Source organism: Ostrea edulis, chromosome 4 (assembly GCF_947568905.1).
Source record: "Ostrea edulis chromosome 4, xbOstEdul1.1, whole genome shotgun sequence".
Taxonomy (NCBI): Eukaryota; Metazoa; Mollusca; class Bivalvia; order Ostreida; family Ostreidae; genus Ostrea; species Ostrea edulis.
In genome coordinates, this window is record NC_079167.1 from 57,066,901 (window position 1) to 57,093,345 (window position 26,445).

The 26,445-nt window shown below is 33.7% G+C and overlaps 1 protein-coding gene across 1 annotated transcript; it reads right to left on the reverse strand.

The window, feature by feature from the left end:
* Window positions 1–2,197: 2,197 nt before the first annotated feature.
* On the reverse strand, window positions 2,198–26,003 carry LOC125670862 (regulator of MON1-CCZ1 complex-like). Its single transcript, XM_048906273.2, has 22 exons — window positions 25,786–26,003; window positions 21,377–21,453; window positions 20,276–20,360; window positions 20,076–20,138; window positions 19,860–19,946; window positions 19,463–19,531; window positions 18,785–18,853; window positions 18,506–18,609; window positions 18,078–18,164; window positions 17,744–17,849; window positions 17,429–17,540; window positions 16,385–16,435; window positions 15,810–15,863; window positions 15,594–15,652; window positions 13,474–13,647; window positions 12,470–12,568; window positions 12,167–12,244; window positions 9,253–9,357; window positions 8,894–8,962; window positions 3,625–3,695; window positions 2,635–2,789; window positions 2,198–2,520 (listed from the first exon to the last, which is right to left on the reverse strand). Exons 1-22 carry the CDS (start codon window positions 25,891–25,893, stop codon window positions 2,438–2,440), a joined length of 1,965 nt encoding a protein of 654 aa, XP_048762230.2. The 5' UTR covers window positions 25,894–26,003; the 3' UTR covers window positions 2,198–2,437.
* Window positions 26,004–26,445: the final 442 nt, after the last annotated feature.

The following is a 26,445-nucleotide window of genomic DNA, read 5'->3' on the forward strand; positions in this document are numbered from 1 at the left end:
ATTGATATGCAAATGAATTCTGTAGATTTCATTCTTTATTTTATGAGAGTACTAAGTCTGATGACATGCAGACGTTCTAGAAAATAAATTTGCAAGGGGACTGGATTTGATCAAGAGTTTTTACATGTATTTCGGCAGTAAAAAAAAGTACAAAAGATCTATGGACCACCATGCTCACCAGAGTCAACCTGATCCTGCTGCTCTTCAGAAGATTTGAAAGAACTTCTTGTTCTCTTTATTCCCCTGAAATTTTTTCAACCTATATTATGACCTACCTTAGCCAAACGGGATTCATGACTTACCCCGACTTGAATTCATACAACATAGGGATGCCCTATATTCATGTAAAATTTATCCCCACCCTAACACAATGGTCCATATTTGTTTTCTTCACCACTGGAGGATGTCCGAGTATTAACATGACTTAGCTCTTCATATTAAAAAGACTTTTATGATATTTTCCTCTGTAAAACTTTGATCCCCTAATGCAGCCTCACCCAACTTCCGGGAGCCACAAATTGAACACATTTGACTGCACTACCTTAGGATATTTGCTTATATATACACATAATACAGAAATAAGTATAGAAAAGTTTACACTAGTATAATTAAAATATAGCAGCAGATTGAGTTTACTTAACTAGTTTCTACAAGAGTATATATATACATGTATATATGCATACACATATCCAATAAAAAAAAAAATTAATTGTGGCTCCACCCTACCTCCAGGGTCATGATTTGATCAATTTTGAATCTACAGTGTTTATAAAGGAAGTTTCACTTTTTTAAAAAAATTTTTAAATCCGTCTATAATTTCATTATTTCTTGATTATCTCCCCTTTGAAAAGGGGGCATGACCCTCCATTTGAGTTTTGAGAAATCCTCCTACAATTTCACTATTACTTGATTATCTCCCCTATGAAAAGGGTTGTGACCCCTCCTCTGAAAATTTTGAATGCCCTTTTAATATCCTAGGATAATTTAAAGCAAGTTTGGTTGAAATTAACCATTGTGGTTCTGGAGAAGCAAAAATGGGGGCCATGATTTAAACAATTTTGAATCTACATTCTGGGGAAGCTTTCACATGGTTCTTGAAAAGATCCCACTAGTTTCGAATTATCTACCCTTTGAAAAGGGTATGACCCTCCAATTGAAGTATTTTGAATCCCCTTTACACAATGACATTTTGTGGCAAGTTTGCTTAGAATTGGCCCAGGGTTCTAGAGAAGTCAAATATGTGTAAAGTTTATGGACGGACAAGTGATCAGGAAAGCTCATCTGAGCTTAAAAGTAAATAATTTTATTTCGTGAGTTGATGCTTCTTGCTAAATTATGCATTAAATTACTTGTGTATACTGTAGAGCAGGTTTTTACAACGGGTCTAAAATTTGGCAATTTGCTGGCTCTAAGGTATGCTATTAATTTTAGCAGAATAAATTTTGGTGGACAGGGAAGAGTCATCTCTTGCAAATACTGAAGTTGCTATTGGGTGCATATTTGGCGAGTGAAATTTTTGCGGAAAGCTATTTAACCGCTAAAATAAGCCAAATTTATCATCCCACAGAAAAATCCTGCTATATGGTATTTAGGAATCTACACAGGCACTTGTTTCTGTAAATAAAGCCTTGACGTTTGTATACTAATAATAACTTATAATTAGTATACAGAACTCCGCCATGACCGGTCCCAACCCCAGATGAGAAAGGAGGGTTGTGCGTTGGGCCAGTAACCCAGCCATGTAAAACCTCAACTGCTACAGAAACGGATACAAGGAATCATAGTTTGGCTTTGTGTAGGCAGGTGGTAACTTCTGTTTGAGGCAGTGCATGTCAAGTGGGAACACTTTGATGGTGATCCTCATTGTATATTAATTTTAGAGATTGGATACAACTGGAACACCATAAGGCGAGCAGTGCAAGACGGGAGCCAATGGAGAGACATTGTAGCCGCCTTATGTGTAGACATGCACGAAGTAATCAGTATACAGATGACGTCACAACTTATTTATAGAAACAAGAGCCTGTGAATCTACATATTCCTTATTGACGGGAGCCAATGGAGAGACATTGTAGCAGCCTTATGTGTAGACATACACGAAGTAATTAGTATACAGATGACGTCACAACTTATTTATAGAAACAAGAGCCTGTGAATCTACAGTAGACCTGGAAGAATCATGCATATTGTCAACATGTGCATGGATATCATTTATTCATATTTGCATACAGATAAATATATTGCAGAGAAAATCTGCATTTGATGCTTCTGGAAATGATTTCCCACGTAAAGATCAAGTGTTATCCATTGTATAAAACTAAATCCTATGGGTGTTATTGAATTGATATGTCAACCAGTCCATGGATTACATCTGTAGTGAATAGAACAATGTCTCTGTGCTTGTTCATAATCATATTTGTTCTGAAACAACATCTCATCAGCTTGCTAGGACAATTTCTGCAAGAGCATCAGTTCCAAACAGACTCTCAAAATGCTTAACATACATCTCACAATGTTCCCCTGAAACAATAAAAGAATTGGTGATTTAAGTTTACACTAGCTATAGCTCGTACATGATGAACATAATTTTAATTCACATAAGAAAAAGAGTTAATTTTTATTTCAGTCTTGTACCTGGTTGAAATTTTGGTTTTCCTCGAATTTTCATGTTTCTTTGTTCAAAGAATTTAAACACCGTGTAAAACAGCATAGCATCATCTGTATTCATGGCTGCTTCTAAAAACTTTCGTGACGACACTGAATCTACGATGTTCACACTTCTTATGAATCTACAAAATAATTCAAGACCTCCGGGTAGAATATTTACTTAGAACAAATACCATGGGCAGAACATTGCATTTGTCACTTTTGAAATTAAATGCTGGGGGTTCCTTGTTTGTCCCTTATGTTATAGATGACGAGAGATTACCTTTTCGTTTGTCCCACTTGGTTTTCCACACTTTCTTTCATCATGCTTTGATTTAGAAAGTTGAATTTTGGTATGTGGTTTACTACTTATGTTTGCAGATCAAGTGCATGTTTCATTACAGTTGAGTGATTTTCTTACAAGATATATATATGGGACTTCGTGCCGAATGTAGTTCTTTAGACTTTTTCCCACTATGCTTCAACTTAAGAATTTAATGAGTAAAGCTTCACTCTTGTTACCTATTCTAACAAAAACTAATAAGAATCAAGTTTCATGGTTGAACGAACTTCGATTTTTGTTTTACTGACTTTTTTTGTCATGCTTTGATTCTGGAAACTGAGATATGGTTCATGTATGTGATTTACTAATACATGTACAGTGTATATATACGTACTTGAGTAAATGTAAAGAATCTACAATATTTATCTTAGGACACAGCATTTTGAGTATTTAATTCAAACAATATCTTATTCACTAATAAGTGGATGGGATTGGGCAGCAGGCATAGCCTATTTCAGCTCTTAATTTCCCTATTAGGATTTTTTTGAGTATTTGTAATGCTACATGTGCTGAAACAGAAATTCACCATAGATTTCCTGTACTTGTTTTCATCCCCTTATATTGCACACATACATTTCTTTAAAACTTGAGAACAATGATATCTTAAGAGAGAATTTTCCACTCAAAATTTTTACCTCAAAGCTGGTAAAAGCTGCTGTTTTGATAAAAGGACTTCAATGATTTCCTCATTTGCAGTGGACAACCTCTGTGAAAACAAAAGTTTCATCAATCACAACCAATTAAGGAAAATTTAAACTTTTTTGTATACCAATATACATTCTTAAGTTTGGTTTCAAATTACCTGATAGTATACCAAATTTTTGAAAATTTCATTGTTGCAATTACTGGATCTTTTACCATTATAATTTCACCAAATAATGAAATACACATACTGTTGAAGGAACTTAATTTGACTAACAAATCTTAACAGTGCTGCACACTGCCCAACCCAAAAAGTACATTTACTTTATGATTGCATAAATCAAAGCTTTCTGAATGGCTGAGATCCAACAAACTAAACAAAAAAATAGAATGTATATAGTCACCTCTACTTTTGAGTTTAATATAACATATCATTTTTCCAACAAAGGATTAAAAATAGATTGGGAATTCCAAAATTGATTATCATTATTTGGCCATCCAATGAAAACTTGTATCTCTAATCACATTCGACCAAGTCTTACACTCTAGCTGTAAACAAAGATGGCCGACCAGGTGTCATTTTGTGAGCTGTATAAACTCTTACTACACTAAAAATAGAACATTTCTAAACCCAGACAGTAAGATAATCTATTTTTAGTACGATGGGATATATTGATTATATATTGTTTAACGTCCCACTTGAGAATGTTTCACTCATATGGAGATGTCACCACTGCCAGTGAAGGGCTGCAAAATTTAGGCCTATGCTCGGTGCTTATGGCCTTTGAGCAGGGAGAGATCTTTATCGTGCTACACCTGCTGTGACATGGGACCTCAGTTTTTGCGGTCTCATCCGAAGGACCACCCCATTTAGTCGCCTCTTACGACAAGCAAGGGGTACTGAGGACCTATTCTAACCCAGATCCCCATAGGATTTATGTTCTGTTTTTAGCATAGTAAGTTTATAAACATTTACATGTATTTTAGACACTATCTACTTCTATAAGCGTTTTATAACAGAATCACATGGCAACAATTGACTATTATTTAAAACATTTTTGTTACGCAATCCTTTGTCTTTTTAGGCTTTTATATAGGAGAAAGTCCACTTGTAGTGCAAAGGTTACCTGTAGGTGTCCAATAAGTTGACAATTGCTGTCTATTATTTTTAAGAATGGACAGATACTGTCCGTTCTTAAAAATAATGGACAGTAATTGTCAACTTATTGGACAGTGCCAGGTAAACCCAATAATTTATTAGACGTCTACAGGTAGGCTGAAAATAAGTGAAAGACGTCAAAGAGATACAAAAAATTTAAATTCCCTACAGGTAAGAATCAACACAGATATAGGAAAAATCACTGAAACACTTAAAACGATATTTCCCTTTGGTAGAATTCTCTACTTCAACTTTAAGATTCACAATTTTTTCAATTCCATTGGCCATTATTATATCGCATCAAAACTTAAATTTGAAAGACATATTTACATACTGTATTTGAATTTCGCTGGATTCAGAGGCACATTCCAAAACTTCTTCACTACGCTTTTTTATGTTTTCTTTATTAGCATATCCTAATTCTGAATTATTATTTTCGCTTTCATAAATAATTTCATTTCACGAGATAGGTGTATTGGGTTCTTTTGGCTAGCGTTAATTATTTCCTCATCCAAATATTCAAAAACACAATGCTTTTCAAACCAAAATTTGACTCCATAACTTTCTCACCTTCCATATCCAGAATATAACACTCATTAAGATAATATTTGCAGTACTTTCATTAAAATCCTTAAATTTTGATTGTGCAATGAAAATGCTCTCCCCATCTGAGGAAGACATGTTGATATGGCACAGTACTATAGAGTGAGTGAACATAAAACCTGCAGTACAAGACTACTAACCTGACACTGTCCAATAAGTGAACAAAAGAAACAGACTTCTACACAAGACTGGTTATATAGTCAGACTATTCAAAAATAGCTTTATTCATAATTATCATTGTCAATGGGTTTACCTGAGACTGTCCATTCTTAGAACAAAAGATGTAATGTTTTAAGTAGGTTAAAAGCCTTAAACTGTCTATTCTGTGAGAGAAAGAACTGATCTCGGCCCTACGGGCCTCGATCAGTTCCTTCTCTCACAGAATGGACAGTTTCTGGCTTATATCCTTTACATAAATAATACAAATAATACATATCCTTTACTTCTAAAGTTTTTGGTTGATATCAGTTGATATACACTATCAACCTGATGAATGTATATTGACCTTGGATTTCATTCTCTGACTAGGTCAAATTGCATACTTTCATCAGGTTGATAACATATACATGTAATGAATTCATCAAAGTGATATGATTATATAAAGAGAAACTTTGAATCAATATCCAAATACCCTGAATTCCACAGTTTGACTCTACTCTACATTAGATATTTATATATACAGTATTTGTTTTTAGCTCTTCTGAGCCAAAGGCTCAAAGAGCTAATGCTATGGCCATTTGTGCGGTGTGCGTAAACTTTTTAGATAAAGGGCTATAACTCAAGAACCCCTTGGCCAATTTTTTTCAAATTTGTTACAGGGTATCATTGGCCCAAGGGCTTTCATACATACTAAATAGAGGGATGTGACCCTTTAACAAGGGGAGATAATCAGGAAAATACAAACAAAAGTAGTGGTTGCTAAAAAATCTTCTTCTCAAGAACCACAGGGAAGATTATCACCAAACTTACACATAAGGATGAGGATATGTTGTAGATTAAAAATTGTTCAAGGCATTACCCTGGGGCAAAGGGCGTGGTCTCAAGGTCACTTCAAAGTTGACCTAAATTTAAAAAAAATTTAAATTCCTTAAATCTTAGATATTTTAGTCATTATAAGGACTAGGATCATCAAATTTTGACAGTTGATGCATCTTAGGACCTTGTGTCAAGTTGTCTCAAAAGTAGGTCACGGTGACCTACTTTTTGAATTTTGCAGGTATTTATTTTAAAATTAATTTTGATGCATATCTTGGACACTTTGAAGCCTATGATCATCAAAACTTGTCAGTTGGTGGATCATGGGACCTTGAAATGCGTCAACTGAAAAATAGGTCACCGTGACCTACTTTCTGAATTTTATGGCTTATCATTTATAGATATATTTTAAGTTGTTATTTCAAATACCGAGAGGTTTAGAATCATCAAATCTTGTAAGTTGATGCATCTTGGGGCCTTGAAACATATTTATAAAAAAGTAGGTCACAGTGACCTACTTTTTGAATTTTGCAGATATTCAAATTTCACATTTTCAATTTTAGATGCATATTTTGGGCACTGTAAAACCTAGGATCATCAAACTTTGTCAGTTGATGCGTCTTCAGTCTTCGGTTTGTGTCGACCAAAAAGTAGGTCACCGTGACCTACTTTTGGTATTTGACAGCTAAATTACTATATTTCAGACACTATTTGACCTACAATCATCAAACTTTGTCAGTTGATGCATCTTGAGTCTTCGGAGTGTATCGACCAAAAAGTAGGTCACTGTGACCTACTTTTGGCATTTGACAGTTATATTTATATATTTCAGTCACTAATTGACCTACAATCATCAAACTTTGAAAGTTGATGCATCTTGAGTCTACGGAGTGTGTCGACCAAAAAGTAGGTCACCTTGACCTACTTTTGGAATTTGACGGCTATATTTATATATTTCAGATACTATTTGACCTACAGTCATCAAACTTTGTCAGTTGATGGGTCTTGCATGTTCGAAGGGTTTCGACCAAAAAGTAGGTCAACTTGACCTGCTTTTGGAATTGGACACCTATATTTATATATTTCAGATACTATTTGACCTACAGTCATCAAACTTTGTCAGTTGATGCGTCTTGCATGTTCAAAGGGTGTTGACCAAAAAGTAGGTCACCTTGACCTACTTTTGGAATTGGACGGTTATATTTATATAATTCAGATACTATTTGACCTACAGTCATCAAACTTTGTCAGTTGTTGGGTCTTGCATGTTTGAAGGGTGTTGACGAAAAAGTAGGTCACCTTGACCTACTTTTGGAATTTGACGGCTATATTTATATATTTCAGATACTATTTGACCTACAGTCATCAAACTTTGTCAGTTGATGGGTCTTGCATGTTCGGAGTTCGCTGACCAAAAAGTAGGTCACCATGACCTACGATTGGAATTTGACAGCTATATTTCAATATTCAGATACTAATTGGCTTAAAATCATCAAACTTTGTCAGTTGATATTTCTTGGGTTCTCAAAATGTGTAAACCAAAAAGTAGGTCACATTGACCTACTTTTTTTGAATTCTTAGGATTTAACTAAAGATTTAGAATACTAAGAGGCTAAGAATAGAAATGGTGGGGTTGTACAGTTTATCAGAAGAGCGATTCTAGGCCCTTGGGCCTCTTGTTTTGTTTTGTTTTGGGTTTTTTTAGTTAGTATATTTGGGTAATGTTTGCTTTTATGAATGAAATTCTGTGGTCCAAAGGATCATGGCTTGAATAAAAAGCAAATCTACACTATATTAGCCTTGGAATGCTTGCATAGGAATTCAAATTTTTTACATTTGTAATTCTTGAGAATAAGACATCTAAAGAATTTTCCAAGCGGTATTTATTCCTACATAGAATTTTAGATTTTTCCTGTAACCCAACCCTATCTCCAAGTGTCATGGTTTTGAGATTACTGAACCTCCACAATGTGATGACTGCATATCATTTTGTAAAACTGTGCCCTTGTGGCTCTTGAGAAGAATATACCTAGTTATATAACATGTATATTCTTATGTAAAACTTTAAAACTCCTATTGTGACCCTGTCCTGGCATTCTGGGTCATGGTATGTATAAATAAAAATTTAAAACAAGAAATGTTTGTAAAACATATTTACCCCCCCATGGTGCAAAATTAAAAAGGGTTATACACATGCATCATTCAATTGATAGTAGTGCCAAACCAATTCTTCCCTTGGATGAACATGACTCTTTATTTGAACAACATTGCAAGTTCCCTTTGCCCAAGGAAATTTTGGTGTTACATTTGGTTGGTCCAGGGGAGTTTAAGAAGTGGAAAATGTGATAAGCTTAGACATACCAGCAGAGTGCTTAGCACACTTTGATCACAAAACCTCACTTGAGTTTTCAGCTCAGGTGAGATAAAAATCATTAAGCTCCTCTTGAGATTTATGAACCTCTTGAGATTTTTCATAATTATTCAATGGTAAAGCTGGCAGAGAATTGATCTTGTTTGTTGCATACCTTTAGCATGTCTAGAGCCAGTTGGTGGGCTGGAGGATAAACACTTTCTAGTGACAGCATCAGACAGGCCTACAATGAAAGTGTATGCATTTATAATGTTGGTCAAAACTATGAAAGTACTTGTACTTAAATTGCAACTTTTGATACATGTACGACAACATTTAACTGAAATTTCTAAACACTACAGGTACATGTAGGTGAAATCGAAAGATTTAACTTCACATGTGTAAAATGAAATCATATCTGTAAATGTATGATAGTACACATTCAGTACAGCAATATGTAAAATACTGGCACAATTTTCCATTACCGGTACTTAGAATGTGGATCTGACATTCTTTGTACAAATTTATGCTTACGAGTGGTTTAGAGTCTTGAAGGACATGGTACTGCAGAAATTGATGAAGCTGGTAGAAACAGTTATTGTGCACTAGAATGTTGATGATCAATTCATATAAGTAATGCTGAAAAGGAATAATTTTAATTTTTATGTTAATACATGTTCTATCACAAAGAGTTTTGGAATTTCACAAATTGTCATACATGAATTGTAATTGTTATACCACATCAGGTAATTTTGGCACCCAGAAAATGTTGGGTGCTTCAGTGGATGAGGAAAATTCACCAAAAATGAAAGTGACAAAAGAAGATGGGTGACTTTATTGACCCAAGAACCTACAGAGGGACAAATATCAAAGTTAAAATTGAAACTCTCCAAAAAAAGAAATATTTGCATTCTAGTTAAAACAATCAATCCATAGTTTCCAAAATTGCTTTTTCGATGGGAACATTTCAGAGGAACATTGAAGAAAATCCTACTTAAAATCACCTATACGCAAAAAATGCACAAAATAACAGTAAATTTGACTTTTCCAATCAGATTTTCATATGGAGTGAGCCAAGTCTCCATTGTGAACTAAGTAAAATATGTTAGTACATGTTCAGGTGTAATATGTTTTGTAAATAAAAGTATGGAGACTTGACCCACTCTATGAAAAAAACTTACTTTTTGTGTAAACTTTTGTCGTGTTATCAAGAAAATTTCTATGTCCACGACGGGTGACTTTAGATACCTTGAAATTCTGAAATTCTTCATGAGATGGATAGCCGAGGTGGTATAGCGGCAGTCTCACTGAAGTTTTGGACAAGCCCAGATTGCATATCTGTGGTTCAAATACCAATTTTTTCAACCTATTTTTTTCTTTCTCTTAATGAATAGACTTCCCATAATTATTTGTCTCTGGCATTTTATTCTAAGTTTATGCAGTCTTAATGACGATCACAAGTAATATATAGATTCCAACATGCAGCTAGTGAATAAATGTAAACAAGTATGGGGCCTCCTGTGAAGTATGGATGTTGTTTATGTAAACGACATGTTAAAGGAAAGTTAAAGAGAACAAGTTCAACAATGCTTCAGAAGTTACTTGAAGAGATCATGACAAAATCCAAATATGCAACCAACTGGTGCAGATTGTCTAAAATGCACAGTAAACTACAGTTCAGTACAAGAACAAAAGCAAATCAAGTGTCTGATTTTGTCCCATTTGTATTTGCCGGAAAATCTAACAGCAAATGTGTGTTCTGTAACTGTAAAACCAGCCTCAGAGTTGTACAAAAAGAGGAGAGAACTGATGCCTTTATCATATTCGGTATATGAGTACCAGTAGGTTGTAAATGCTGTTCAAAAACATTTGTTGGGGAGAAACTGAATCCAAATCAACGCATTAAGGTTAATCGATCCTCATGTGCTGTTATAGGTTTTTGCAAACATCTTTATCAAATTAAACTTTGCGCATGAAAGAAAATAATAAATTCTTTATAATTAAAAAAATGTTGTCAAGGGCAATAACTCCTATGCTGGTATTTCTCCTAAGGTGTCCATTATGCATGATTTCCCTAATATCCACAATTAATTCCACCCTTCTGTGATGTCATCAGATTTTGCAAAATCAATGATTTATTTAGATTTATGCATGATAGGAACATAAATTTTGTTGGAATCTTTTCCGATAGTTATTGTAAAAAATCTTGTTAAAGATAAACTACTTTAAAAGTTTAAGTTATAGATGAATAATCAACGATAAGTTTCAAAATATTGAACCCAAGGGCAATAACTCTGTTTTTATTGATTTCTTTATCAAGTCTATTACGCGGTAGATTTCCTTTATTTTTACAGACAATTTGTATATTTTTGTGAAGAAACAGTTTTATGAAATTGTTATGAATGTTATTATATCGTCACAACCAGATTTTATGAAATTTTGATAACACTGTTTAAGGAATATTGCAATTTTCTGACAGTGATATATGATTTTGTATATGTATGTCTCACATCTTAAAAAGTGTGATGACCTATATATTTTATTTGATCATTTGTTAGTTTTAACTCTAATGAATGGAAATAAATACACTTTTTAAACTTGTATCAGATAAAACTGCGAGTATGGAGTTACCTTAGATTTTATCTATTTTAATTCTTCTGTACAACGAAAATGTGTGATTTTCTAATGTTAACATATACTTTCATTTTTTTTATGTCTGACATCTTTAAAAATGTGGCAACATACACATTTTCTATGGTTATTGTTTAAATTTAACTATATTGAATGGAAATTAATACAGTTTTTGCACTTTTAACCATTATTATTGATAAGTCACATGAGGATCGATCGACCTTAATACGGCACCATACAGAAAACGCTATTCCACATTTGATTTACACCACAAAACATGCAACATTTCTCATTCACATCAGTTGATATGTCAATGGAAATGCGGAGAACATACTGTTGGATGTTGCGAGCATATATGTAATGTCATTTGGTACCTTAGGTACTCCAGGCATCAGTGTAATTATGTGACTGTGTTAAAAACTGCTTAATGTCTGATATACATGATGCTGCCTGTGAAACAAATTCTGATGATGATTTTGATTAAATATCATTCTTTGAAGTATGAGCTATATATTTGTTTCGAATTCTAAATATTTTGGACAGTGTTTTAGTATGGTACTGTATCTATTATAACTACAGGTACCATCAATACAGATTTTAAACTCTCGATTCGCGACCGGTGCCCAATCATGAATAGGCTTATTGTTCGCCTAGTTCACCCGTCTTCTTTACTACATATAAATGATACACTTATTAAATGAAATTGCATCAAAACTAAAGTGTTAAGATTGCAAACTACATTTTAGATAAAAATCTGAAAAATACTCCCAATGCCAAATTTACCCGATGCATGATGCCTAAGCTGTGATTTTGGTACCTGAACTGTGATGTTGTTCTCACTAAGGGATCGGATGTATTCAATGAGCGTAGCCACCATGAATTTATACTTCATGTTCTGGAAAAAAAATATAGAAAAGATAATCCAAGTGTCTATTAAGAAATGTTCTCAAAAAATCATATTAGCATTCGAACATTTACTGAAACTAGATCAGCATCATCACTGTATGGAAACGGTATTCTGATCTCTCATCAATTTTTCTTTTTAAAAAGGTTTTACAGCTTCATCAGGTTAAAAAATGGAAAATAGCAAAAAATATGGTGTACTACAAAAAGATTTGACCTTATTGTCCTCAAACACTGAGAAGACATGGGTGTACATGTCAGACTGGTCGATCACCACCTTCATCGCTGGGTCCACTCTAGCTGGCTGCTCACCTGCCTGTACCATACAAGAGAAATGAAATTCAAACCACTTTTGCTTTAGCCACAATTTTAGGGCACATCCAAAATACTGCATAATAAAACAAATTCCTACAATTTGGCCCTTTCTATACAATTTTTGCTCCAGGAACAGACAGTCAGACAGACAATTGATTCCAGTATATTTCCTAATTTTATTAGTGGGGGAAAAAAACCCTTTATCATACCTCTTAAAGTTTTTTCGCACAACAGCTTCACAGTTGATCAACTATACTTTCATCAGCCAAAAAATCATTTCAATACTCTTTTCCCCCCCAAGAGTGAATAATTAATTTTGAAACAATTCGACAGCAAACACATGTGATTGTGTGCTTTTCCCTTGCAATCAATCTGTGATATAAGTTGAAATCCACTATACATTCTATATCAGTGTCTCATGGTGAAGATAACTTTTGTTATTATATTTACATTTGGCGAAATAAACTACCTGCTTACTGGCCATTTCAACAATAGTGACTTTATTGACCCCTTAGCAGCAAATATTTCTCTCATTAACATTTGCCATCTAGAGAGACAATGAACTCCACTTCTTGAACAGGTACACAATGTACTTAATTTTTGTACAAGCCTGACTACCAAATTCTGACACTTATTATCAACTGTCTGTATGTCTGTCAGTTCATCTAATGGTTTGCTGAATCAACGTTTTCATAAAGTAGTGTGTAACTATCATTGATCATATAGTTAATCAAAAGATTGTAGGGAACATAATCCATACATACAGTATATGAATAATTGAATGAAATTAAATTCTGTACACAATCAGGTTTTTTTGCAGTTTCTAATTTGTAACATTAATTTTAATACAAAAATAAAAAGTTGTTTTGATTTTTTTCTAATCCATCTAGTCCAAACCAAACTTACCAGTATGTGAATTTCTGCATCCAGATAACCCTGGTACACCCTGTTCAGCATATCCAGCACTTTGGATATGGAGGATAAGGTTGCCTGACTCTCTGGGGAGAGCATACTGCGACAAACATTCAGAATTACACGCTTACTGTCATCTCGTGCTATCAGGAACTTTACCAGGCGATACTGTACGAATAATTCATCAACATTAATTTACACTGCTGTAGATTCCTTATATTAAATGAGTACTAAATTGGTAAATCACTGTTCAACATCACTTTGCAAGAATGTAACATCACAAATGCTATACTATAAAGAACTTAAACCACCGACATTTGATTTTTAATAACTAACTATTAAACATACACATATCATTTTGGTAGAAAAAGTAAAAATAAGTACAGTGTATGTGTGAGCAAGCTCACATATCCCAAGCTCCAACATTGCTTGACAATGCCTCGCATAATGAATGGTAATACTATGCATTACTGTGAGAACAGGTCAGACAGACTCGAAATTCGAAGTTCAAAAGGGGCATAACTCCCAGAAAAATTATTGAATCGGAATTTCCTGAGAATATGCACATCTACACAGTGTGTCCTTATTAACAACAAAGTTTCATGAAATTCTGTTGAGCGGGACATATGGACTCAAAATTCTAAGTTCAAAAGGGGCATAACTCCCAGAAAAATCATTGAATCAGAATTTCCTGGGAATATACACATCTACACAGGGTGTCCTTATTAACAACAAAGTTTCACGAAATTCTGTTCAGTGGTCTCAGAGGAGTTGCACTGACAAGAACAGGACAGATGGGCTCAAAATTCCAGGTTAAAAAATTAAAGAATCAGAATTTCCTGGGAATATGCACATCTACACAGTCTGTCCTTATTAACAACAAAGTTTCATGAAATTCTGTTGAGCAGTCTTAGAGGAGTTACGCTGACAAAAAAGGGACTGACTGACGGTTGGGTCAAAAACATTATACCCTCCGCAATTTCATTGCGTGGGGTATAATTACAGATGACAATCAAAAGGGAGACTTCAGTTTTTTGTGAGAAAGAGTCCTAACATGAATATTTATTATTACAAATGAAAAAGGATTTACAATAACTTAAAATGAAGGGTCATCCACAAAGATGTCTACAATTAGACAGATTTTGGACAAAAATGACTACATATACATGATAGGACAAATTTTAACAAAACTGACTAATATATACATGTAAGTACAGTTTTCCACGTGGGATTGGTGGTTTCAATCCTCCTTGGCACACTATACTATTGTTATGTGTCAGTGCAAGGAGTGAGCTTGAATATACAAGTACTATGTATTTCAGATCTATTTAATTTGAAAAGGATATTTTAAAGATGATATCTTTATATATCAAACTTAAAACTTAAGTCTATTTTTCCTTGTCTGGTATCATCGTGACTACAGGTTCTATATTTTACCTTGTCTGGAATGATCATGACTACAGGTTCTATATTTTACTTTGTCTGAAATCATTGTGACTACATACTGGTTCTCTATTTTACTTTGTCTGGAATCATTGTGACTACAGGTTCTATATCTTACCTTGTCTGGTATCATTGTGACTACAGGTTCTATATTTTACCTTGTCTGGTATCATTGTGACTATAGGTTCTATATTTTACCTTGTCTGGTATCATTGTGACTACAGGTTCTATATCTTACCTTGTCTGGTATCATTGTGACTACAGGTTCTATATTTTACTTTGTCTGGTATCATTGTAACTATAGGTTCTATATTTTACCTTGTCTGGTTGACTACAGGTTCTATATTTTACTTTGTCTGAAATCATCGTGAATACAGGTTCTATGTTTTACCTTGTCTGGTATCATTGTGACTACAGGTTCTATATCTTACCTTGTCTGGTATCATCGTGACTACAGGTTCTATATTTTACCTTGTCTGGAATCATTGTGACTACAGGTTCTATATTTTACCTTGTCTATTATCATTGTGACTATAGGTTCTATGTTTTACCTTGTCTGGTATCATTGTGACTACAGGTTCTATATTTTACCTTGTCTGGTATCATTGTGACTACAGGTTCTATATTTTACCTTGTCTGGTATCATTGTGACTACAGGTTCTATATTTTACCTTGTCTGGAATCATCGTGACTACAGGTTCTAGCTTCAGTTCCACGTACCACAAACAGCCTGAAAACAAGACTTGAAACTGTTTTACAAAGAATATGTTGGGATGACTTCTTTCTGCATATGTGTCTACTACATGTACATGTACCAGTATGTATAAAATTATGTAAATAATTTTATAAAATTATGTATATCTCTGAGTTTCGACAAACACACTTACCTAACTTTGCATCAATAATTACGTTGGGCTGAAAAACAACCCAGTTTGCTGAATCTGTTTCCCTGGTTAAGGATGCAAATTCACTTTAATGGTTCATATTTTAAACTAGATGTGTAGGCACGGTACAAATGCCCTTGCCTGCAGTAAAGTCAAATGTAGGAAATCCATCAAAGTATAGCATTGAATGTGGTTTTCAGATTATATGTTGCACACAATTAGTGCAATGAAGAACTCTAAAAACAATCCTTTATATGTTTTAACAGCCAAAAAAATAAATATATACTTTATAAAAGTTTCTTCTGAATTAATAACATCATATGATCAGAACAGTCATTTTTCTACATTAAAGGGGCACAACTCCATCAAAAATCAACAAACTGGAATAAAAGTCAAATTCGATCTGTAACTCATCAATATACATCTGCATATAAAAAAATTAATTCAATATCATAAGGCATTTAGAATAAAAGTCTGGAAAACTGGGTGTTGCAGAAGGACGGACAAGAGTAAAACTATATGCCTCAACCACTTAGTGGCAAAAAAAGCATTTAAATCATGCTAATAAGAGAGGATACAAAGTTCACAGTTGTACTCCATTTTACTTTGACCAGCTTGGATACCAAGTGCTGAAATGATTGATGCAGGACATATTTTCATAAAATTTGTAAAGTATATGTACATACATACCCAAGTACATCCAATCATCTCTGTATGATAGAATCTCAAGCATTTTTTACTAATATGAAATACAGCGAAACTTATCCAAATACACTATAATGCTAAAATATTTATTCAGTTTACACAAAATTCAGAATACAAAATATGGAGTCAAGTCAACTCGTACCCTGACCGACTCATACCCAGGTCAACTCGTACCCAATAGGTCAACTCGTACCCAAAAAGTAAAAATCCCAAGAATCTGGTTACGAGTTGACTCCTCCTCTTCAATTGATGACAACTCGTACCTAAGCGATATGTCACTTATATGCGCATAGATATATTGCATTATGGGCAGATTCTTGGGTACGAGATGACTTTTGCCTTTTGGGTACGAGTTGACCTATGGGGTACGAGTTGACCTGGGTACGAGTCGGTCAGGGTACGAGTTGACTAGAAATCCAAAATATGTATTACTATAGAAATGAAATGCTTGGTACCAAAATGCATGTCCCGAAAATCCACATAAATTACTGTGTACTTCTTATGAGTTAGCAGCTAGCAAAGTACTGGCAACCAGTATGGTGAACGTAAGAGACTGCTTCATTCATATTTTCTAACGAAAAGTTCACTTACATGTACATGCATTTCATAGGAAATAATCAATAATATATCATGTGCTGCTATTGCTTTAAAAATAACAACAATTGTACAACCACTAATTTTCCTGTGGTTTAAAAATTCTACAACCACTAAATCAAACCCACCTAGAGATACATAATTCCCCCCACAAACCACTAAGATTTGGCCCAACCAAAATAAGTGATTTTATGGTATTCACTATTTAAAAGATTCACCACAAACAGGTATTTAGTATATCACACATTCATCATAATCAGGTATTCACTATAGTACTATTTCCTTATATGTAAGTCTTACTGTACATGTAGTTGTATACATACAGGGCAGGAGGAGTTTGAAAGGCCTGATGGGTAGCGGTGACACCACAGGATGATGGTACCTCACAAATCCATCGGATTCACCATCCAAATTGATGTCAAATATCACAGAAGTCTGTCACAGAAAAATAAGGTTCGATAAAAAAATTAATTGGAATGAAAATATCAAATATCTCTTTTAATGAAGAAAATGTCATTTTTCCATAAATACTGGACAAAAGTTTTTATCATACAATAACAATAGTTTAGTGCAAAACAGCATGTATCTATGAATATTTTCATCACTTCATTCCTAATCAGAGAAATATTTTTAATTACCCTTGAGGCTTGATGATGCACAACAATTATATTGTTAACAACATTTATGGCAAATCTCCCACTGAGATCCAATCTCATTATGTCTGTTTTACGGGCAGCACCCTCTCTGGAAATTAAACATCATTCATAAATTGAAAGTTTTTCAGTACAACCATTATCATATGGATAACAACAACTAGTAGATTCAATCCATAACACAATTAAATATCAATCTATAGTATTCTTTGAAATAGTGTCAATTAATCTACCAACATTTGTCATGTACTTAAAGTAGTGTATATCGAAAACTTAAAGCAATAAATAGAAAATGAACACGTGTATCAGAGTTGTGTACCTTTGAATCTGATACAAAACAATTTCCGCCCCTACTGAGCCAGGTCGAGGCTGGTGTCTTAGGACAATCACATAAAGCTGACCATATCTGTCATAAAAAAATAAATAAGTCAGCAGATCTGACGCTCTGTTTGCTAAGAAATATCTGCCTGGTGACAAATGCAAGTACATGTACATACATATATATATATATATATGTACAGTATTTTTTCATAATAAATGTATTATATTTCCTGTATTCCCTTTTAAACAATGAGTTTTCCCATAACAATTCTTATATTTCTTTGTGGTATACATATCATAAAATTTTTTACAATACACAAGTGAATGCAGTGATAAAAATCATTTGCTAGTCTTTAAAACTCATCATCACATGCTTACACTTCTCCTTAAACAGGAAGGAAAACAACTGATATAAAACTTGCTTACATGTTGGCCATACTGACGTCTCTTTCTAACAAAGGTTGTTTTGTTGTTTTCTGGGCAGCTGGCAAATCCACTTCAAATTTGGCCAGTTTAGTAATTAAGCTTGGCTAAAATATCAAAATCAACCATAAACGCATGCTATATGTCCCAGTATGTATCATCTATAATTGCAACAGCACACTATGCGACATATTGGCAGATTTTCTTGAAGAGCAAATTATCTTAACAAGCACCACTGTAACATTGTAGAACAGTGGAGACTGGAAGTTTACCGTCACTTACTCTGAAGAAGAAAGGGTTCAACTGATTCCCTTGAGCACCAGATGACAGCAGTAAGCAGCTGCTCTCTACCTGTATCAAAAATTTAATCAAATTTTATTACACATTTAATAGTTATAATAAAGGCTTCTTCCATGTGTGATACAAGATACATCACAACACTGTGGATCACTTTTACAAGAACTTATTTTCTTGAGATCACTTTTACAAGAACTTATTTTCTTGAGGATGAAATGATGTATTTATTCACAAGACATAGCGTTCATGATTTACTATCAACTGCTTAGTAAGTTTTCTATATTTAACATTTCACTGGTGAGAACTAAATTTTTGTGAATGACTAGTCTCGCAAAATTACACATAATTAATGTTCTTGTGAATAGAATGTGATTTACAATAGCAATATTATATCAAATTGGTTAGAAAAATATTCTTCTCAAGAATTACTGAAGCAGAAAAGACAAGATTTGTACAAAACTTCCTTAATATATACAAGCATATATAATGAAGATTTAAGTGTCTTTAATGTTATTCAGGACTTCAAATCGCCCTATTAAGTAATTCTCAATATTAAATATGCTACATTAAGACTTGGCACACAAACAGTTTTAATTAAATATCTCTAAAACAGGTTGTATTACATTAAATTTCTACACTTCTGTAAGAATAAAATGACATTACCAGCCACACAAACCAACAGACACTCATGCTGATAGTTTTGAGAGACTTTAGAGTCCTTCTTTCAGATATCTGCAATGAACATTTACAGGTTAATAACCAATGGATATCAATGATACATGTATGTACAGTAAAACTGCACTTCTGCGCAATCTGAAATGTCGTGTAAAACATGAATACATATCTAGCACCAAACTTTGACCATCATGAAATACAGTCTGTACTTTCAATGTTGTCTAAACCAAAGATTTTTTTCTGGTACCAAGGAGTTTCACAATATATTGCTTTCTTTTTAAAAATTTATACGTGTACTATTATATCAAAAATAATTTTTAATTTTTTTTTTTTTTTTTTCATCTTCCTCATTCTACATCAGGGTAGTACAATTATTTTGTCTTACCTGATAAAATTCCAGTCCATGATCAGTGATGAAGACAATTTCATTTGAAGAGGTCCACACAAATCCACTAATAATTGTTGATTTTCCCTTAAATAAAACCATAGACCATAATAATACCTCTTATTTAAAAAAAAACACACCTCATAATCATGATATCGTCCTGCTGTATGCCACTGCCATTGATCAAGGTGCTCCACTACAACATTCAAACCTTACCTTACACGTCTGTGAGTACTCCAGTTGATCAGTTGTCATATCATCACGAAAATTAACAAACTCCTAAAATAACATAGAAAAGGTAATCCAAAAGACATCCTATGTACATGTAGGTTTTCTTGTAATTTTTATTCATTATATTTACTACCAATATATATGGTACACCAAAGTAAGTGATACGTGTAGCATTTACTACATACCACTGATTTGGGCGATCTTTGTATCGCCAAGATTCTTCTGTCCGGAGAAAATTTTATGGAAGTGACATCTCCCCTGCTCTCCATTCTGATAGTAGATATATATATATTTTATATGACAAATATTTAAAGGAGTGAAACATTTAAAACATTGTAAACTTGGTGAAGGCTTAAATAGTTTGTAATTGTAATTAAAAGATTTATATAACACCCTATCAACATTAGTTCTCTAAAGCACGTACTTTACAAATGTGAGAGAAAAGATCATATAAAATCAATGTGCACATACATGTGAATCAAATATTCATAGTGTCAGAATTAGAATGCATAATTATTATTATTAATATAGTGCCTAATGTAATGATATAATTACCCTAATAACATATAAAACAATTTAAAACAACCCTTAAGAATAATTAATTACATAGAAAGGAAATAAGTATAATAACAAACTACGGTTCAAATAGCAACTGAAGGTTTTTTTCTGGGTAACAGCACTGTAAGAGCTGTAATGTAAGAGCACTAAGTATGAAAAAAAATTTACATTAAGCTAAACAACATTATCTAAACATATTATGCAATCTCTTTCACTGTAACCAAAATTTGACTCGTACACTATATCCCTGGGACACCAGGTTAGTAATATGGAATGTTCTGGACCTTGCACTCATTTCCTCCGATACTTCATCTACATCCTCAACATTTCACAACAGTTATTATGCAGTCTTAAGAAAGCAGATAAAAAAAATCTAACCAAGTGTGCTTTGAAGTTGTTCACTGATATTTCACGTTTTTCATTGTTTACACACATTAGATATTTTGTAAATGTTTAAAGTAGATCATCAAAACATCACCATGTATATATGCAATGTATAAAACTGTTTCCTCCCTAATGAGGAATCTATCAATTGTAATAAATAATTGTATATTTCAATAAGAGATCATTGAATAACATAGATGTATACCTCATTTATGGAATGTAACTTTACAAAAGTAGAATTACATAAAATTGTATTATTTCTGTACAAGGTATCGCTCTCTTAGTATTCATTAGATGCGTCTAATATCTTGAACTTTTGACAAGTGCTCCCTTGTAATCCTGACCTAAATGTAATACTGTCTTTTTCTTTTGGTCCTTTAACCACCACCCCAACGGCACCCCCAGAGCGCACTGTAAACACCTGAAAAGAAAATAGGCAGCACATGTATTACTGTAAACAGATTCCATTCATCATTTGGCAGAAATGATAAATCCAACATCAAGCGCACCAGTAACTATGAATGGGGAAGATCTGGAAGAAGCTGATAGATTCATATATCTCGGTGCAACAGTCAGCAAAAGTGGTGGGGCTACAGAGGACATTAAAAGGAGAATAGGGCTTGCCAGGATTGTGTTTAACAAGCTGAGCAAAATCTCAAGTGACAGCCACCTTGGAAGAAAGACCAAATTGAAAATATTTAGATCAAATGTTGTATTAGTCTTGTTATACAGGTCAGAGACATGGAAGGTTACAAAGGGAGATGAAAAAATATTAGACGTATTCCTCCATTCATGCCTGAGAAGGATATTTAAGATATATTGGTCGGCGGAGATCGCTAACATCAATTTGACGAAAAGAGCAGAGACGAATATGATCAGTGTCTTAGTGAGAGTAAGAAGATGGACCTGGAGTGGACATGTTTTGAAAAAAGATGTACAAAACAACTGCAGAGTAGCATTAACATGGACACCTGAAGGTAGAAGGAAAAGGGGTCAGCCAAAGGAAAAGTGGAGAAGAACGGTAGAGAGAGAAAGAGAGCAGCTAGGGTTTACAAACTGGACTGAAACAGCAAGAGCTGCACAAGACAGGAAAAACCGGAAAATTTGTGTTAGAGGCCCTATTCTCCAGGAGGAGAGAAGGAACTAAGTCAAGTAAGTCAAGAAATTGTGTTTATGGAAATTTTTTGTATCTTCTACTTATCAATTTTTGTGCAAAATTCCCGGAAACAGCAAGTACACACAACTCACTGAACATTCAATTTTAACAAAAACTATAAGTAATGTGTAAAATGCAACTCTTTACATTGGAATATGTACATATAGATGATATGAGGGAGTTATTTTTTCAACCTCCATCAAAGTTTTCTGATGTGATGACTCAGATGAAGTACATATTTCTACAAAGAAGTAGGTAGAAACTGAAGTACATATTTCTACAAAGAAGTAGGTACAGTTTCTAAAGTCATCTGGCCCAAAATATTGATGATTTCACTTGGAGCTCAAACCCTGGCATTCAAATAAGGAATAGATTAGTAAACCCAAAATCCGCTCAGTTTGATTAGCAAAATGATTTGTGTCATATGATGAGAGCTAGAAGTTGGCATAAAATTGCAAAAATGCCATTTTCAATAAAAAAAATACCCACTAATTCAGGTGGTTTTCCGTTCAGAAAACATACAGCACATGTTTCAAGCAAATTCATATTAGAGCTCCAGATAATTTTTTTTACCACAAAGAGTATTTACTCCCTGATTTTCAAATCAATGAGTATTTTGCTTTTCAGAAAAATTTTCAAGTGTATTTTGTTAATTTACTGATTATCTTTGCTCTTTTGCACAGAAGATGTCACCAGATAAACGATACTTCTTCCGCTAAACTTTAACTTAAAGTTTATACTAAAAGACTGCTCCAGCTATTTATGGGGAAAATCCTTTGCAGTTCTTTTTATTAAAACTATTCATTGTCATTGGGAATTTGATACGTATCATTGATGCATTAAATTTGAATATGTCAGACACTCAGTCACATGATTAAGATCCAATTCTGTATATCATTCGTCCATGATTGATAATACAAGTTTTTTTTCTGTGCTTCCGACCGCACACTAACTCTTTAAGAAAGAAAGTATAACAAGTAGGCCTATATAATAGTGTTTTGAGTTAACTCTTCCAATTTTTAAAAATTATGATTGTCATCAAAGCGTATTTCATAGTGCTAAATATCATGTATGATCAAGCCCTGGGCTAACCTCAATTCATATGAATAGATAATTCATATTTATATCATACTACATGTATCACAAATACGCGGACTAATACGCATTACTTTGAGAGTGTAAAGCTTATTTACATTCGCTAATGTGTAATTGTACGCATGATTTTTAACTTAAATGCGTATTTGGTAAAATTTAATGAGTATTTACGCTGATATGCACCTTATCAGGAGCTCTGTTCATATTCAAGTATGTTTTTCATCTTAAAATTATACACAATGTATATAATTTTCATTTTGCTCAACAAATGCGCACATCTTTTCCTGAGCAATAATCTGTATGACATTTGACAGTTTTCAGGCTTATTTTGAAAAAAAGGCGGGAAATGTCTTATCCATGATGTCATAATGCTATCCAATTAGGAATATCATTCTGATTTTGTTGACATAGTATACCTGGCATATATTTTACTTTCTTAAAACGCTGATTAAGGTTAATTCCAGACACATTTTATAGAGAGAAAAGTTTTGGGCCTTTTTATGTATACAATCGTACCTTGTTCTTTGAAATTCCATGGAATCAGTGAGAGAAGTAGATTTTTAAAGTTACTGTAACAGTATTAATTTGGCCCAAAAATATCAAACTGAAGTTTCATAAGGTGATTCTAAAATTGAAGGACACAAAGAGTTGACTGAAATCAAAGCATTTGCTTGTGAAATACTCATTTATCATTTGATCATGTAAACAAATGTGTATCTTACACCATAATTTGATCAAAATCAAAAGTAGGTCTTTGCATAAAGGTTTCTGGATTAGAATTTAATGTACACTATAAGCATCAAGCAAAGTGATATTTACATAGTTTGAACATTGTAATATAATTAACCACATCTACATATATCAATTTGATGTTGATTAATTCAGGAATTCACCATTTTTAAAAAGCAAAACTTGTCCTAAAATTGCTTATTTCATAAAATATTGCTTTTGAAAAAAAAGGGGGGAAAACCTGGCTGAATTATGACATTATTCATACACACAAAATGCATGCACTCTATAAGAATATCAACTGATTGTAAATTGTGCATAATTATCACAATCAAAATAATTCTCTGTGATATTCAGCTTGGCTATACTATTTGGACTGACACCTACCCTAGTGATGTATTCACCAAGATTATATTTAATAGATGTGATTTTGATTCAAAGCATGATACTAAGAAATGGCGTGAAAAGTAAAATTTAGCATTTTAATTTATCTATCTGGTTAGGAACACTTCCCCTATAGCGATTAGGAACACTTCCCCTATAGCAAGATATTCTCATGAAGACATGATTATCCCTCTTTAGTGTTAGAGAGTAAATAAATCCCGTACAACCGAGAAAAACACCCGAGAAGTACATCTCTTCGTGTTTCACATCCAAACATGAAACACTGTTAAAATGCCTTATATCTTTCTAAATATACAAATCAAAACCAGAGACATATATAACAGAGATAAGCAACTCCTACAGTTGCATGTTTATTGGTGATGGTCCCATCTATAAATTGTTAATTCCTATTTATTGGTTTAATAAATTTATTTTGATTAATAAGTTTATTTCACTCCTATCATAAATTGAAATCGAACGTAATAAGTTTTGAAATGATTTGATGATCAACAAATATACTATTAACGAAAAAATTAGCAAACCATAACTATTTGCTGAAATATCCCCGATTTTGAGTCGTGTGTCGACTTTTGAAACTTCACTTTCATTTTACTTTGAAGTGAAACATCTTCTAAAAATATTGTATCTTGAATGGTTTAAGTGATAGGATTTGGAAGGTTTGAACTTGATATCTTTCATTATTTAAAGATGTAATATGCAATTTAAATCGGAGTATGCATTTTTACAGGAAAATGGGACCGCAAGATGATACAAGACTTGGGGAAGTTGCTAATAATCCCATTCTCTACCATCGGCTCACACATTCACTGTCTGAGAGAGTAACAGACCACAACTCTGAGTGGGAGATTGTTCTAATCCCCGTTATATATGTCTCTGTCAAAACAAAAACACTCATGACGTGCATTGGGTTTCAACCTCCTTCCCTCTTATGCAGCAACGTTGATATGAAATTTCTTGTGTTGTCAATTCAATAGACAATTTGTGTCATGTTGAATGTGTCGCACTTATTCAGCATTCGTTGAATTTGCCTTTATTTTCAATCAAAACACCACAATACCTGTTATGGTAATGTTTACTTTCTCGCTGTTAAAGAGGGATAATCACGATCTCGCTATAGCACAGGCACTTTTTTCATACATGGGTTACCCCCTCCTGGTGTTAGTAAGGAGGGGGTGACCCATGTATGAAACAAGTGCCTGTACGCTATACAGGAAGTGTTCCCAACCTTTTTATTTGGCAAACGGAAGTTATATCAAGAAAGGAAAATTTGGCTATATTCTGATTTATTTTGGTTATGGAAAGATATTCAAATCACGTTTTAGGTAGTCCAAACTTGTTTGTTGACGAAACAGAGGCATTGATTTGTACCTGTTTGTTGGCGTCATCGTAGAAAACGTTGGTAACTTTGTCTACAGGGTCAAATCTTATTGGATTTTTACAGAGTTCAATATAGTAACTACCCTCGTCATCTGCCATATCGAAATGATTTCCTTCCGTCACATATTTATCAGTTATACGAATATTTTAAAAAGAATCTATATCAAGGGGCGAATTTCATTAGAACAGGAAACAATATCCGCACGATAATTGTGAAAATCAGATGCGATATTGGATCTAAATCCCGGATTCCTCTCGAGTTTACCAATACCTACAATGTACACTCCGGATGTATATCCACAAATAAACAATGTTTTTATGCCCCCCTTTGAAAAAGAGGGGGCATATTGTTTTGCAACTGTCGCTCGGTCGGTCGGTCGGTCGGTCGGTCTGTAGACCACATGTTGCCCGCTCAATATCTTGAGAACCATTCACTTGATGATAATGATATTTCATATGACCCCTATTGTTTTTCAGGTCAAAAGGTCAAAGGTCAAGGGTCAATCTATTCTGGACATAGGAATATAATGTCCGCTCAATATCTTGAGAACCCTTTGCTTGACAGACATCAAACTTGGTACACTGATACGTCTTCAGGAGAAGATGACCCCTATAGATTTTGAGGTCACATGGTCAAAGGTCAGGGTCACA